We start from the raw sequence: 14,664 nt of genomic DNA, 5'->3' as shown, positions 1-14,664 counted from the left end.
ACACCATTCTGGGTAAATTTAACGTTAGCATGCCTCTACACAGTTCGAACCGTCCCCTTCTTGTCTGTGAAGTCAGTTTTCCTGCAAAAGCCGATTAAGCCCTTCTGTCGAGCAGCAAAATATAATGATTGTTTTCAAACAGCGATAAGCGCCACAATCTATTTTTAACAACTCCCGATATATCCGTTCAGCCACTCAGCGGGTTGAATTGAGGTCACGTGTGTTGCAGTTTTGTACAAAATGGCAGCGCACATGTTTGGCCGACGTGTGACCGTTTGACAACACAAGTCGCTTCTAAAGTAACATAAACTGCGTGGATAACGGAAAACTTCAATGATATCCTTGAGCAAGTCATTCAGTCCCCAAGAGGACAGAAGCAAAAGCGGCTGCCAGGGAAATCTGCTCGAGCGATAGCGAAAAGGGTTCGTCATAGTGGGGATGAGAAAACGCCTGTGATATCTTGTAACCACAACAACCATAGTGTGTGCGTCGCAGCTTCTCTCTGAACACGACGTTAAACACCATTCAACATTAATAATTAAACTAATTAATGCCATTGTGTATTGTTTAAACTGTTAAAAATCGATGAAAATGTGGATTTATCTGGATTTGATTAAAACGTACCATGGGTATGTCTGTTTCTGACATGAAACAGACACTAGAAGTGAAGTTTACCTATTATTTCTCAAAGCTAGATTTTTGATGATGTTGCTGTTTAGGCCTACTACATGGGTTGCACTCTTAAATTTACAATAGGTAATGTTTTACCAAGACTTGTGAAAATATGACGATCAGAAAACAAGAAATCTATCAAAATGGAAAAAATGGATTTATCTGCTTTTGCGTATGAACTCTTCATTTGTACATGTGATCATCAGTCCAATAGACAAGATCAAGCGTTAATTTGACATGTATGTCTTGACGCCATGTTAACATTTATGAATTAGGCAACACCGTTTTTATTTTCTGTTTCATAGGCAAACTGACATAAAAAAAATCCAAAAATGGTTCAAAAAATTGTGAAGTGTCTGAACTTAATGTTTGCAATTTTCGACTTTTTCTAGGCTTTCCATTTATGTGTGTCATGAACAGGAACAGTATCTGTGACAGTTCACACTTCCCACAAATTTGGCTGATTTGTCAGAAACAGTTGCTGTCACAGTTCACACTTCCCATAAATTTGGCTTATTTGTCAGAAACAGTTGCTGTGACAGTTCACACTTCCCATAAATTTGGCTGATTTGTCAGAAACAGTTGCCCTGACAGTTCACACTTCCCACATGTTTGGCTGATTTGTCAGGAACAGTTGCTGTGTCTATTCACACTTCCCACAAATGTGGCTGATTTGTCAGGAACAGTTGCCCTGACAGTTCACACTTCCCACATGTTTGGCTGATTTGTCAGGAACAGTTGCCCTGACAGTTCACACTTCCCACATGTTTGGCTGATTTGTCAGGAACAGTTGCTGTGTCTATTCACACTTCCCACAGATGTGGCTGTTTTGTCAGGAACAGTTGCTGTGTCTATTCACACTTCCCACAAATGTGGCTGATTTGTCAGGAACAGTTGCTGTGACAGTTCACACTTCTCACAAATGTGGCTGATTTGTCAGGAACAGTTGCTGTGACAGTTCACACTTCCCACAAATGTGGCTGATTTGTCAGGAACAGTTGCTGTGACAGTTCCCACTTCCCACAAACTTAGCTGATTTGTCAGGAACATTTGCTGTGACAGTTCACACCTCCCACAAATGTGGCTGATTTGTCAGGAACAGTTGCTGTGACAGTTCACACCTCCCACAAATTTGGCTGATTTTTCAGCTTTATTTTATTTTTACACTCTCTGCCAACATGGAGAAAAGACTCTCTCTGTTAAACAGAAATATTAATTGGTTTAGCCTTACTTCAGTTTAGTGCTGTGTCCTGATCTTCACATTATCAAATTGCAAGTTTTGTTTGATACAAATGTATATAGACATCAGTACTTACACCAATTCAGAATTGAAGAATTGATCAAATTGGTTAAATTCTAAATACATTTAGATTTGACATATATGGTGTAGGTCGGAGTAAGGTCAGTCCTCGTGACATTGTGTTGGGGAGGATGTGTTGTGTTGTGATTGTGAAACTCGTGCACTATCCCGCTCAGTGTGGATATAATAGGCCTGTTCTGAATTACCTCCCTTGTTAAAAGAGGTAACGAGACATCGAAATGTTCATCCTCTTCAGCTTAGGTAAAATATATATATATATATATTTGTCAGAGTTTGCCAAAGATGTCTGTTGTATCTGATGATGGCCAGAATTTTTGTATTACATGTACCTTCAAATGGATAACAAAATAGATAACGTTTACCCTAGGCTATCCAAATTAATTTACAAGAAAAAAGTCTGTCTTAAAGCTATATCTTCAACTAACTTTATGCCGCTTTCACTGCGAAACTTGCCATTAGCCATTTTTTGAGGCTCCACCTAACCACATCTTACTCCTGTGAATGCACTTTTTGAACAGGAGAATGACCTCAAAGAAGGCATTTCAGCGCAGCCCTATTACTGTAGTTTCCAATACATCAAGGACCAGATGAGATAGCTGCTGTTAAAATTGAGCAGTCCTACTTTTTCAATTTTTATTTCCTATTTTTACATGTTTTAAACATAGAATTGCATGCATGTTATTTTCAGAGAGGAAGCTTGGGAGAACAGTCCAGACCATGTGATTCAGTCTGTTGTGAAACATAGCGCTAAAAGAAGACTTCTGATTGTCACAGCTGAGCATGATCCCCCAAGTTTCCAGGCACAAACTGAACACTTTAACAAGGTAGGTGCTGGGAGTCATATCAGCCTTGAGTGTTTTTGTATGTGATTTTTACATACCCGTGTATGTACATACATACAGGTTGTATTATGGTATGGCATCATTCACCCATCTGTAAAGTTTTTAGCTTTACCACTTTATTAACCACTTCAGGGTCCTAACAGTTAAAGCGTCCGTCTGGAGTTCGGAAGATCCAGGATCAAACCCAGGACGGGTCATACCAAAGACTTTAAAAATGGTACTTGTTGCTGTCTCGGTTGGCGCATGGCACTGAAAGGTTCAGAGCAAGGAAACAGAGCTGATTGGCCGATTAGCTTATGTTGACTACATGTGAAGCCGCTGCTATAACACCCGTGTTTGTATGTTGTAGGAGTTGGTTGCCAGTAGTATCAACAGTAAGCTAGTATATATCCCAAACACTGATCACTTTGATGTCATTGAGAAGCTGAGTGATCCAGAGTATTCACTGACAAAGGTAATGATGCCAAGATCAATTTATTGTTGATTTAAGTGAAATATTTATGATTTTAACAGATTTGTGAAAAGTTACGTTTTCGAAATCCATATTTAGTCTGTGTCATGTTTCAGCATGCATGGGTAGAAAGCTATTCAGTCTTATATTGGAGTGTAAAAATGGCTTTAAATGTTAAGGTGTGTATGGTCTCAGCTGTCAGCCAAAGTTAATGAACATCGTCAGAACAGCTTTCAATGGGAAGAATAGTGTGTGTGTGTGTGTGTGTGTGTGTGTGTGTGTGTGTGTGTGTGTGCTGGTGGTAGTGGGGATTTGTGGGGGAGGAGGGTGTGAGGATTGGGGGATGTGGGGGTATTGTTTAAGTCTGCATTGGGCCCTACATGTACACCTTCCTCATTGCTATGATTTTCACCACTGGCGTAACATTTGAATCATCCTGAGTGCTGTGGGAGAAAATGTGCAGTGTCGTGTGATTACAAGAAATGTATGCATATGTGGGCCTCAGCAAATAGAAGAATGAATGAATGATTACAGCTAAAAGCCACACTGGCAATTTTCCATCCATATAGTCCGGACCGAATAGAAGAATAACTTTCGTCTAATAACACAGCTTAAACACAGAACATTTACAATCATCCTTTATTAGTTACATTTCATGAATTCTTTATGGGGTAGTATGCATTTATACTGACTAGGAATTTCTAGTTTGTCAATCTGGCTGGTTGGCAGACTGATGTTAATGGATACATGTTGTAGAGTTTTGTACAATACAACTGCGGTTGCTGTGAGTTCAAGCCCAGCTCATGCTGGCTTCCTCTCCGGCCATAAGTGGGAAGGTCTGTCAGCAACCTAGGGATGGTCGTGGGTTTCCCCCTTGCTCTGCCTGGTTTCGTTCCACCATAATGGTGGCTGCCGTTGTATAAGTGAAATATTCTTGAGTATGGCGTAAAACACCAATCAAATAAATAAAATAAATATACAATACAACAGTGGGTTTGAACCCTTCGGAGACATCTTACCTTAAAAACAAAGGGTCAAGATTAGTGCTGCTCTGCTACATTATCTTGAGGACATCATACATGACAAATCGCCCTTTGTATCTTTTCAACATGTTTGTATTTATAGTTTTACTTATAAAAAAACAATGATTTGCAATTACAAATAATTGCGGATCATTGTTTTTTGTTGTTGTTTTTTTTTTTAAACATACTCTTTACACATGTGTATAATATATCTTGGCCTTTTATTTTCAGGAGCTCATCACTTTACTGAACGGTTAATAAGACCTTTACCGTGTCGGCAGAACCAAGTGTAAACTAGCCGAGAGGTGTGGGACAGTATCACGTGACCACGATAATATCCAAGTGGACAGTATCAAGCATTTTTCCCTGGTTGCGTGTAAAGAAAAGAATATATCTGATAGACATTATTTTGGATAATTTTGTTTGATTTGATTGATTGATTAGTGTTTTACATCGTAATCAAGAGTATGTGACTGATATGATGGCGGAAAGCATTATGCTGACGAGGAAACTGGGCAGAGCCTGTTGAAAAACCACCACAATCTTAGAAATAAGTCACAATTTCAAAAATTAAACCTGGTATTATCCATAATTGTTTTTTATAATAACTTACCCAGAATTTACTACAGCAAGCCTTATTTTGACCAGGTTACAAGAAATAGCAATTTAAAAGTGGTTTGAAATTTTGACTTAAGTCTAATATCACTTCGTGATCCACCTCAGCCCCTGATGATTTTACATAACTCTGGTGAAAATGATACACTAATAACTGTACATGTATTATAGATATGTAAGAAATCTTGCAACAAGATGTTCAGCACATGCCTTAAAGTATCTGCATAGCACTGCCATTGATCTCTGAACTCTTGTCTTTTTTTTATGTACGTACTCATATATTAATCTTTCTATGGTGCTGGCGCATGAGGCAATTAGAATAAGGAAAACAAAAGAAAAAAATTCCTCGGAAACAACTATAAGGTCACAAATTTACTATGCAGACAGTTGTTTCTTATAATTTTAAATAATGCTGTATACATATACATTTATGCATATATATATATATTACATATCCTGGCTTTTTGCCATAAAAAATAGTATTGACATTTTGAGGTAAATTGATGTTGTCAAATCTGTCTTATTTTAATTGCTGTGATGTATGTGACTAGGAATCTGAAAATAAAGGACAGCTAAAAACCTGGCATACATGTGGTAGCACAACCTGTCAAACGATGGGCCTGGGGACATGTTTTAGTCAATGCACAATGCCAGCATTTTTAATCATGCTAATGGAGTTTTTATTCATTGTTTTGAATAACCCGGTAAACACAATTCACTCATGATGTTACATTGTTGTTCTCTTTGATAATAAATGCATTCCAAAGTAAAACTCTACTGACACTTTTTTTGAATTGATGTAATTTGGGATATTATGATACTAAATTTCATTTTTCAGTAGAATTTCTGCTTGTACTACATGTAATTGGCTGGCAAAATTTTGTATGCACTTAAGGTGGAAAAGTTTTAAAGAAAACAAGGTCATCACTACGCATGCAATCAGAAAACATATTTTTTCAGTTTTGTTTTTAATTTGAACAATATCCTTCAAACTGGCAACAACAGATTTTGCTCCTCCTTTTAGTAGTTCTTGTCACTGATTATTGTCATTTTTTTTTTTTTTTGGTGTGGGGGATTTGTTTGTCTTCTTTGTTCACTTGTTTTACTAGTCATATTGTTGTTATCGTGAAAAAATTCCACCTGTCACTATTACTGATTTCACTTTATGTTACAAAATTTATTAACTTTTTTTGTCCGTCTCTGCCACCAGAAATAAACTGTTAACCACCCAAAGAAAGTGAGTTGCATCACTTTGAAGTTAATGGGGTTATTTTTCGTTTTCCTGATATATATTAATTTTTGAACTTTTTTGAACAACAGGTTTTATAGGGGCATGGCTAAATTTTCAATAGCCATAAATGTGATTGCAGTCATGGAAGTAAAATTTCTTGAGTACTGGTAATTGTCCCCAAAACAGGCAGTTAACCTAAAATTTGAGGTGAATGAGTCATTGACTTATGATGTGAAATTTTACATTCACATTCACGCATTATGATAATATTGGAGATATTGCCAGACTCTAATTGTTGTGTAACAGCTTAATTACATGGCCAGTTATTAAAAATTCTGGAAACTGATTTTTTCTTAAGGTGTTTGTTGATAATGACAACTGGATTTGTATGGCTTGTTCTCTGTTGCTTATAAAGTCAACATATTGTTGTCATTATGTATTGTATTGGTATTCATTTTATAAACCAGGGCTTAAACATGGAGTTTAGTACATTGTATCATATTGTTTTCTTGTTTTTTGCTGGGTTTTTGTTGTTGTTGTTGTTGTTGTTTTATTACAGTAAATGACCTAAAAATTTGCCCATGACAAAGTTTCACGTTCTACCTTATCCTCAGGCTGAAAGTTACATTGATCTTAGAAAGGTGTATTGAGGTTGTTTTATTAGGTAGGATGATATTCTACAGGTACTGGAAAAGCGGAAGAAATATTTTTTCTTCCATTTGTTTTCCTCTAAGATGCACTTTTTGGGTGAAATTTTAGATAATTAAAACAAGACTATAAGGCCTTCTCTGCAAGAGTATTAAAATTGAATGGCATGGTATAAAAAAAGATCTTCACCAAGTTCTTTATTTTGTTGGTCTAATTTTTGTATGAACGTCCTTAGATATTTCAATAATGAGTTTGTTGTCAGTTGCATGGGTGGTATAAACTACTACTAATAATACAAAGCGACAATCCTGAACAAAGCGACAATCCTGATGATTTTTTGTAAAAAGTTCATTTGTCTTTTTTTTTTATTAATTTCCATACTTTTATGAACTTTCAACTTGCATTACCAGATATGAATGGTAACATGCATAGATATTTTGTGAAAGGTAAAGATTATTCAAGCTATTATAAAATAATAACAAAAATTGGACTGGATTTGTTCTAATCAGCTTTTTTTTTTTATCTTTTTTTTTTTGAACGAAAATCCTCTATAGCCACTTTTAAAACAATCTGATTGAGTGGATATTTCACACAGGGTAATTTTCATCATTGGCATCAAATTTGCTCAGCTTTCCGGATTCTCTTATTTCTTTATATATTTGATTGGTGTTTCACGTCGTATTCAAGAATATTTCACTTATACGAGGACGACCAGCATCATGGTGACAGGAAACCGGGCAGGAGGTCTGCCAGCAACCTGTGGATGGAGAGGAAGCCAGCCTGAGCGGGGCTTGAACTGACAGCTACCGCCGTTGTGAGAGTCTCCTGGGTCATTACGCCGCGCTGATGTGCTATCCACCTCAGCCTCGGGCGCCCCTTCCAGTCTTTTAGAGGTTTTGTGTACATTGAGAACATATACCTTGTACGCCTGATTAAAAGCCAACAGATCAATCAGATAACAACTATGAGAGGCCTATCAACAGTTTTGATGTTCGCATGTACAGGTTGGCCTACATGCATTGTAGTCGTCTTTGATAGACATGCATAGACTACTTGCAATGACTGGGGGTAATGAGGTAACTATTAACAACCACTGTTCACATGAAAGCGTGCGTGAAAAACAACAGTTCTTGTCAAATTTAGAAATTCAAATTTGTACTGTAAAATTTTAGCTGAAAACCGCATGTTGATATATGATGTACTGAAACGATTTGTCCTTGCGAGAAGTTTGGTGAATGTCAAGGACGGTGGGTCGTGACGTCAATCAAGATGGAAACGATATCAACTTTATTTTTTCTGCGGCTTGATTATGCACGGGACTGATTTTGTCTGCTCCAGAGACGCCAGATCTATAGAGTTCAGGCGTATTGTAAAAGATGGTTGATTCTGGCTGATGTAAAATCGTAATTTTGCCTTTTATAACCAAATCACTGGCTCAGTATAGCGGTTTTTGGTTGACGCTAAGCCGGCAGATGAAAACAACAACAACATGTAATGTCAGAAATCTACCAGTCGATTTGCAGCCGTGGTTGATGAAGACAGCGCTCACTCATGACTTGCGAACATTCGGCCATTGTCCAGACATCTGCAGAAATTAGCCATCATATTTCTCATTTAACTAGTAGAAGTTGACATCAAAAATGATTTGTAGAAAGTGCCGATGTGGTGTGAACATTTTCATCCGAACTGTTCACACTGCTCTCTGTCTGGGCGTTCCGATAACTTTGATGGTAAAAGACACGTGTAAGTATCCTGGAATTACCAGTGGAAAAATTGTCACTATCTTAACTAAACTTGTGATGTCTTTTCGGAGAATCTTGTCATTTCGTACCCAGAATGTCATCCCTTGTCATGTTGTACCCTAACTGTGTCATCCCTTGTCGTTTCGTATATAAAGTATTTATGTTGTACCTTGTTTTCAAACAGTAAAAAGTTCATGAAACACAACTCCAGACCATTATTTACAATATATCAGCGTATTTCATGGTAAGATGATAAACTTTGATGTTTGTACAAATGTCCGTTTAGCCTGAGATTTTCATGATGTTAGGTATAGCGAGGGATGGTCCTCGACTTAAGAACTTGATGCAGTTACTTACACTTGTCAGATGTGTCGAGGCTGTCAGTGCAGCCATTCGCTTTGAGAATCACCAAGGAATCTTGGGGCCCACGCATTCAAGGAAATGGCCGATCGACATTGTGCTTGTCATAAAAGATATGTAACCCAAGTGTTTGCAAATTCAAAGCCATGGAGAGATATTTGATGGGTAACGCCGTGAACTGCGTTAGGTTTTTAGATGGAAGGTGCTCTGATATTAGGGTCGTCCTTGGCCGAACAAAAATTTGCCAAACCCAACGTTAGAGCAATCTCGAACTAACGTCAGATTTATCTTGAGGTAGGCTTGTACTGACATTCTGTAAGCGTCGTATGTTTTACAATTTCTGGTATTCAGAGCTTCTTTGAAAGTTACTTTTTGTCATGATTTAAATGAACACCTTCAGGTACCTGTGTACCTGTTTTTGACGACAGTGTAAGGGTGTTTATGTCGCAGATATGTTAATTCACAGCGATGTGGCCGTTAACTTTCGGAATATTAAATATCGCCACAGTCAACGTTTAAAATTTAATACGACTACATACTTGCGTCCTTATGCAGCTGGCGCTTTGTTTCAGCTCTGAGTCGTTCAGTGTTGCATCTAGAGGAACCTGCATATGGGATCAGCTACCTGGGACTTCTGCTGCTCTCCATGCTGATGTACTACTGTGCATGTCTGGTGGATCCAGGGTTTGTCCCTCTACCCAACAAGGTAGGCCTTTATTTATTGACTCAAGAACCCATTGGGCAGAAGTTTGAATTTTATACAAACAAGAACTTTATACAGTGCATCTAGACATTGTCACAAGTCTAACGGCCAGGTGCAGTTCTTGTCAGAAGTTTCATCATTTAGATTAAAGAGTTTCCAAGTGTGGCGCATGTGACTGAAGCAGTTCGTGCGCACACAGTTGCAGGTACACAAGGAAAAGTGTGAACAGAGAAGAGATCTCAAAATATTGTTCAAAAAATGGATTTGCAAGGCATATACATGTAGATAAGTGTGGATGCGGAGATAAGGTGAAACAAGAGGATAAGGGGAGTTATTTTGTAACTCCCTTTTCATATGTGTCGCAAGAGACATCTCCCACTCACTTGGTTTGTTTCTTTACATGTGTGTAGGGGGTTCCAGCCAGCGGAGGGGTAGGAAGGGGTTGGCAATGGCCGTCTCCCACTACCTTACTTCTCCTGCTGGTTTGGGCAGTTGCAGGGACCACACTATTGGCTGTGTTGTTTTTTTGTATGTATGAATGTATATAGCTTCACTTTTCACTACATGGTGCTTTATCTTGTTTTATAGATATATTATATCTTGTTTATCTTGTATATATTGGTCTGATTTTTGATTGGGCTCTGAAGTACATGTGTCCTATATATTTGTTTTCTCTGTGAAGGCCTTGGGGAAGAAGAGTTTATAAATATCAGTAAATAAAGATATTATTATATTATTATTATTGTAAAACACTTCCACATGCTTTTTAACCTTGACAGTTCTGTTTGCAGTCACAGGGACTGATAAACACACTTAACTAACATGCTCTGTCACTAAAAACAATAAAGCATTGTACATATACTGGATTAGATAATCCCGTTCATAATAAACAAGAAAGTATTATACATACAGTGTCGAGTTGGATGACGGTACAAAATCTGGGACAACTTTCATGCACAAATTTTTTCATAAAAGATGCTATCTAGGTTGTAGTGATCTCATTCACAATAAAGCAATCTCATTTTATAGGAGAAATGATAAGAAAAGTTGATTTACAAGGCTTTGTGAAAGCGAACCATGGTCAGTTAGAGTGAGTGATTGTTTGGAGTAAGCCATAGACATCTTGTGTAAGACTTGAATTATAGTTGAACAAAATGTGGTGCTGGGGGAAAAACGCCATTTAAAGTCCACCCAGCTTCAACACATCTATTCTTTAAGTCACAGAGGAACAGCGTTAACCAATATATCTATTCTTTACGTCACAGAAGAACAGCGTTAGCCAATATATCTATTCTTCACTTCACAGAAGAACAGCTTTAACCAATATATCTATCTTTTACGTCACAGAAGAACAGCGTTAACCAATATATCCATTCTTTACGTCACAGAAGAACAGGGTTAACCAATATATCCATTCTTTACTTTACAGAAGAACAGCGTTAACCAATATATCTATTCTTTACGTCACAGAAGAACAGCGTTAACCAATATATCTATTCTTCACTTCACAGAAGAATAGCGTTAACCAATATATCTATTCTTTACATCACAGAAGAACAGCGTTAACCAATATATCTATTCTTTACATCACAGAAGAACAGCGTTAACCAATATATCTATTCTTTACGTCACAGAAGAACAGCGTTAGCCAATATATCTATTCTTCACTTCACAGAAAAACAGCGTTAACCAGTATATCTATTCTTTACGTCACAGAAGAACAGCATTAACCAATATATCTATCCTTTACGTCACAGAAGAACAGCGTTAGCCAATATATCTATTCTTCACTTCACAGAAGAACAGCGTTAACCAATATATCTATTCTTCACTTCACAGGGGAATAGCGTTAACCAATATATCTATTCTTTACGCCACAGAAGAACAGCGTTAACCAATATATCTATTCTTCACTTCACGGAAGAACAGCATTAGCCAATATATCTATTCTTTACTTCACAGAAGAACAGGGTTAGCCAATATATCTATTCTTTACGTCACAGAAGAACAGCGTTAGCCAATATATCTATTCTTTACTTCACAGAAGAACAGCATTAGCCAATATATCTATTCTTTACGTCACAGAAGAACATCGTTAACCAATATATGTATTCTTTACATCACAGAAGAACAGCGTTAACCAGTATATCTATTCTTTACGTCACAGAAGAACAGCATTAACGAGTATATCTATTCTTTACGTCACAGAAGAACAGCGTTAACCAATATATCTATTCTTTATGTCACAAAAGAACAGCGTTAACCAGTATATCTATTCTTTGTCACAGAAGAACAGCGTTAACAACAATTCGGATGAGGAAGCAGAAGCGGAGGACAGTTGCATGCTGGGTACTCACAAACCAGGCGACTGTAAATACAGACGATGTGACTACTGTGAAATTCAGGTAACATTATGGTAATTGGGTGACAATAATGCTGTTAAATAGGCCACAATATGTACATTGTGAATAGGTCAGATTAATGAATGAATGAATAATTATGGTTTAATAATAATTTTCAGTATCCGTGTCATCATGGTAGTGTTGAGAACATGACAGTATGTTAGAACCAGGAAAAAAGTTGTTTTTTCACATGAGAATAATAAACATGTACCCTAATTGCTCAACCTTTTTGCATATAAAGGAGTCTTTCAGTGCAATTTATGCACATTTGTAATTTGATTTTAGAGACAGAAATACATTGGTTGGATTGGCCAGTTTCAGGGCTTCACAAAATGTACAATTTTACCACTCAACACAGAATAATGCCTTCAGGAAATGCTTAAATAAATAGCTTGTAAACAGGCAGAAAGGTTGAAGAATTTCAAGACTTTGTAAACCAGCCAACATGTAGGCTAGTTGATCAGTTACTTGTCTGAGGTTGGTGGTTTACTCCAGGGTTTCTTGCCCTATTTCTGTCTTGTGTAAGACTTTCTGTTTCCAATCACAAACAATATTGTACACAATTGTAAGAAATGTTTTCAAGCTCGAATAATATAGATGCACTTTTCAAGCCCACAAAGGCCTTAAGTGATGCTTTTGATGTCAACACTTAAGTTTCCCTCATAAGAAATTCGCAAAAATTCGAAAAAAAAACTTTAAAATGGATAAATCAGTCAGAATTGTGCATAATATGTCACTTGAAAAATGCTTTATGTGGAATAGAGTAGAAAGAAATAAGTATATGCGTATGTAAACGAAGTCCCATCAACCATCACTCGTGATGTATTTGCAGCAACCAATGAGAACGAAGCACTGTGAAGACTGTCAGCGTTGTGTAAGGAAGTATGACCATCACTGCCCCTGGCTAGAGGCCTGTGTCGGAGAGAGGAACCACAAGTTCTTCTGGCTCTTCCTCCTCACCACAGCTGTCCTCGTCTGGTGGACACTGCTCATTACGTGGTAAGTTTGGGGATGGCAGTGTTTCAAGGCAAGGATTTGTTTATTTATTTCAGTTGTATTTTAGACCGTACTCAAGAAAATTTCACTTAGAGCCAGTATTAGGGTGGTAGGAAACTGGGCAGAGTCCGGGGAAAATAACAACCATGGAGGGGAAAGAAACTTGTCACATACATGTATGTAAAGACCCCATGTTACTGGAACCATGACAATGTAAAACCTCTAATCGTAAATACGTACATTTGTAATCTAAATCAGTGAAATACCTATGTTCTTGAGTAGCCCGACCAAGTAAAAAAGCAAATATAAACTAAAATAAGCAAGTATAGTACAGTTTACAGATAATGTTGGTTTTGGTTTTTGTGACTCTCAGGAAAGCCATGGCGTTCCAGGTCGAATGGGGAGAGTGGTTCCATGACAACATGCTGTTTATCCTGGATATGATCGTGCTTCTGATAGGTGGCTTTGTGGTGACTGGCCTGCTGGCCTTCCATACATACCTCATGTCACGCGGCGTCACCACATGGGAGAGCGTCTCAAGGGAGAGAATCACGTACCTCAAGTACCTAGACGAGGACTACAATCCTTTTGATGAAGGCATCATCAAAAACATCTACAACTTCCTCTGCACCCACAACATTCGACGCTGGGAGCTCATCTACTCCAAGAAAGCCGAAGTGAAGAATTCTGGGATTGTGTGATGCGGTCCCGTGAAGATGTGACCACATAACTGCAGAAACTTAAAATCCAACCCAGTGACCTTGTTTGTATGTTTGTTTGAGGGTTTTTTGTGTATGTTTTCTCGGCATCTTAGTGCCAAACCATCTTTCTTGCTGAATTTAATGACAAAAATGTTTTTACCATTTCATAGAATTTTATCACATGCATACTCATTAACTAGACACATTTCCATGCCAAGTTGTCTCCTCTTGCCAACAGAGGGTGTTTAACCCCACAGAACAACATGCTACCTGTTAACAAGTCGGAGAACTTTGTGTGAACTTCATGATTGTTGGTGTGACATCTCAAACTTGTCAATTCACACATACATGTGTGTTGTGAACATTAAACCAACTTGATAGATGATGTTGCACAAAAAACCCCAACCTGATAACTTGTCGGAATCTCAGAGTCTGCACTTTTGAATGTAAAAATTAGCCTAAATGACCAGAAATTTTGTCCATGACTAGCTGGCCCATTTTTCATGATTCTGAGAGTTCTAATTGAAATTTGAGAAAAAATATTTTGAGGTTTGCATGGAACATGAAATGATAACTGTACTGGAAAAAGTTTCAGCGCGAAAAAAAAGTATTTTGTGACATTTATTTGCCCCTAAAAATGTACTTTTGTGGACAAAATTTTTGGTCATTTAGGGTGATATGTATCGTTCAGGGGCAAATAACTCTTACACATCTAGATGAGATGCATTCATTAGGTTACACTAACTTCATTTTTTCTTGTTTTTGGCAGCTTGTTTTGAGCTATACCTTCAGAGCTGTTTCATGCGCATGTATTTCAACGAAACAGAAAAGAAAAGATGAAAATTTCCGAAAGGAAAAACTATTGCAGTATTTGAGTGAAGCGCAACTGAACTGAATGTGATTATACTCTACCGTATGTAAATTTGTGTAAGAATTTTTGTGACAAATTGATCTCGGT

General features: G+C 37.6%; 1 protein-coding gene across 1 annotated transcript; it reads left to right on the top strand.

The window, feature by feature from the left end:
* Positions 1 to 8,083: 8,083 nt before the first annotated feature.
* On the top strand, positions 8,084 to 14,406 carry LOC135480664 (palmitoyltransferase ZDHHC12-B-like). The gene is made up of 5 exons (XM_064760560.1): positions 8,084 to 8,545; positions 9,477 to 9,610; positions 11,896 to 12,012; positions 12,842 to 13,008; positions 13,379 to 14,406. The coding sequence occupies exons 1-5, from the start codon at positions 8,443 to 8,445 to the stop codon at positions 13,704 to 13,706; spliced, it is 849 nt and encodes a 282-aa protein (XP_064616630.1). The 5' UTR covers positions 8,084 to 8,442; the 3' UTR covers positions 13,707 to 14,406.
* Positions 14,407 to 14,664: the final 258 nt, after the last annotated feature.

This window comes from Liolophura sinensis, chromosome 13 (genome assembly GCF_032854445.1).
Source record: "Liolophura sinensis isolate JHLJ2023 chromosome 13, CUHK_Ljap_v2, whole genome shotgun sequence".
NCBI lineage: Eukaryota > Metazoa > Mollusca > Polyplacophora > Chitonida > Chitonidae > Liolophura > Liolophura sinensis.
This window is presented reverse-complemented; position numbering and strand designations above follow the sequence as displayed.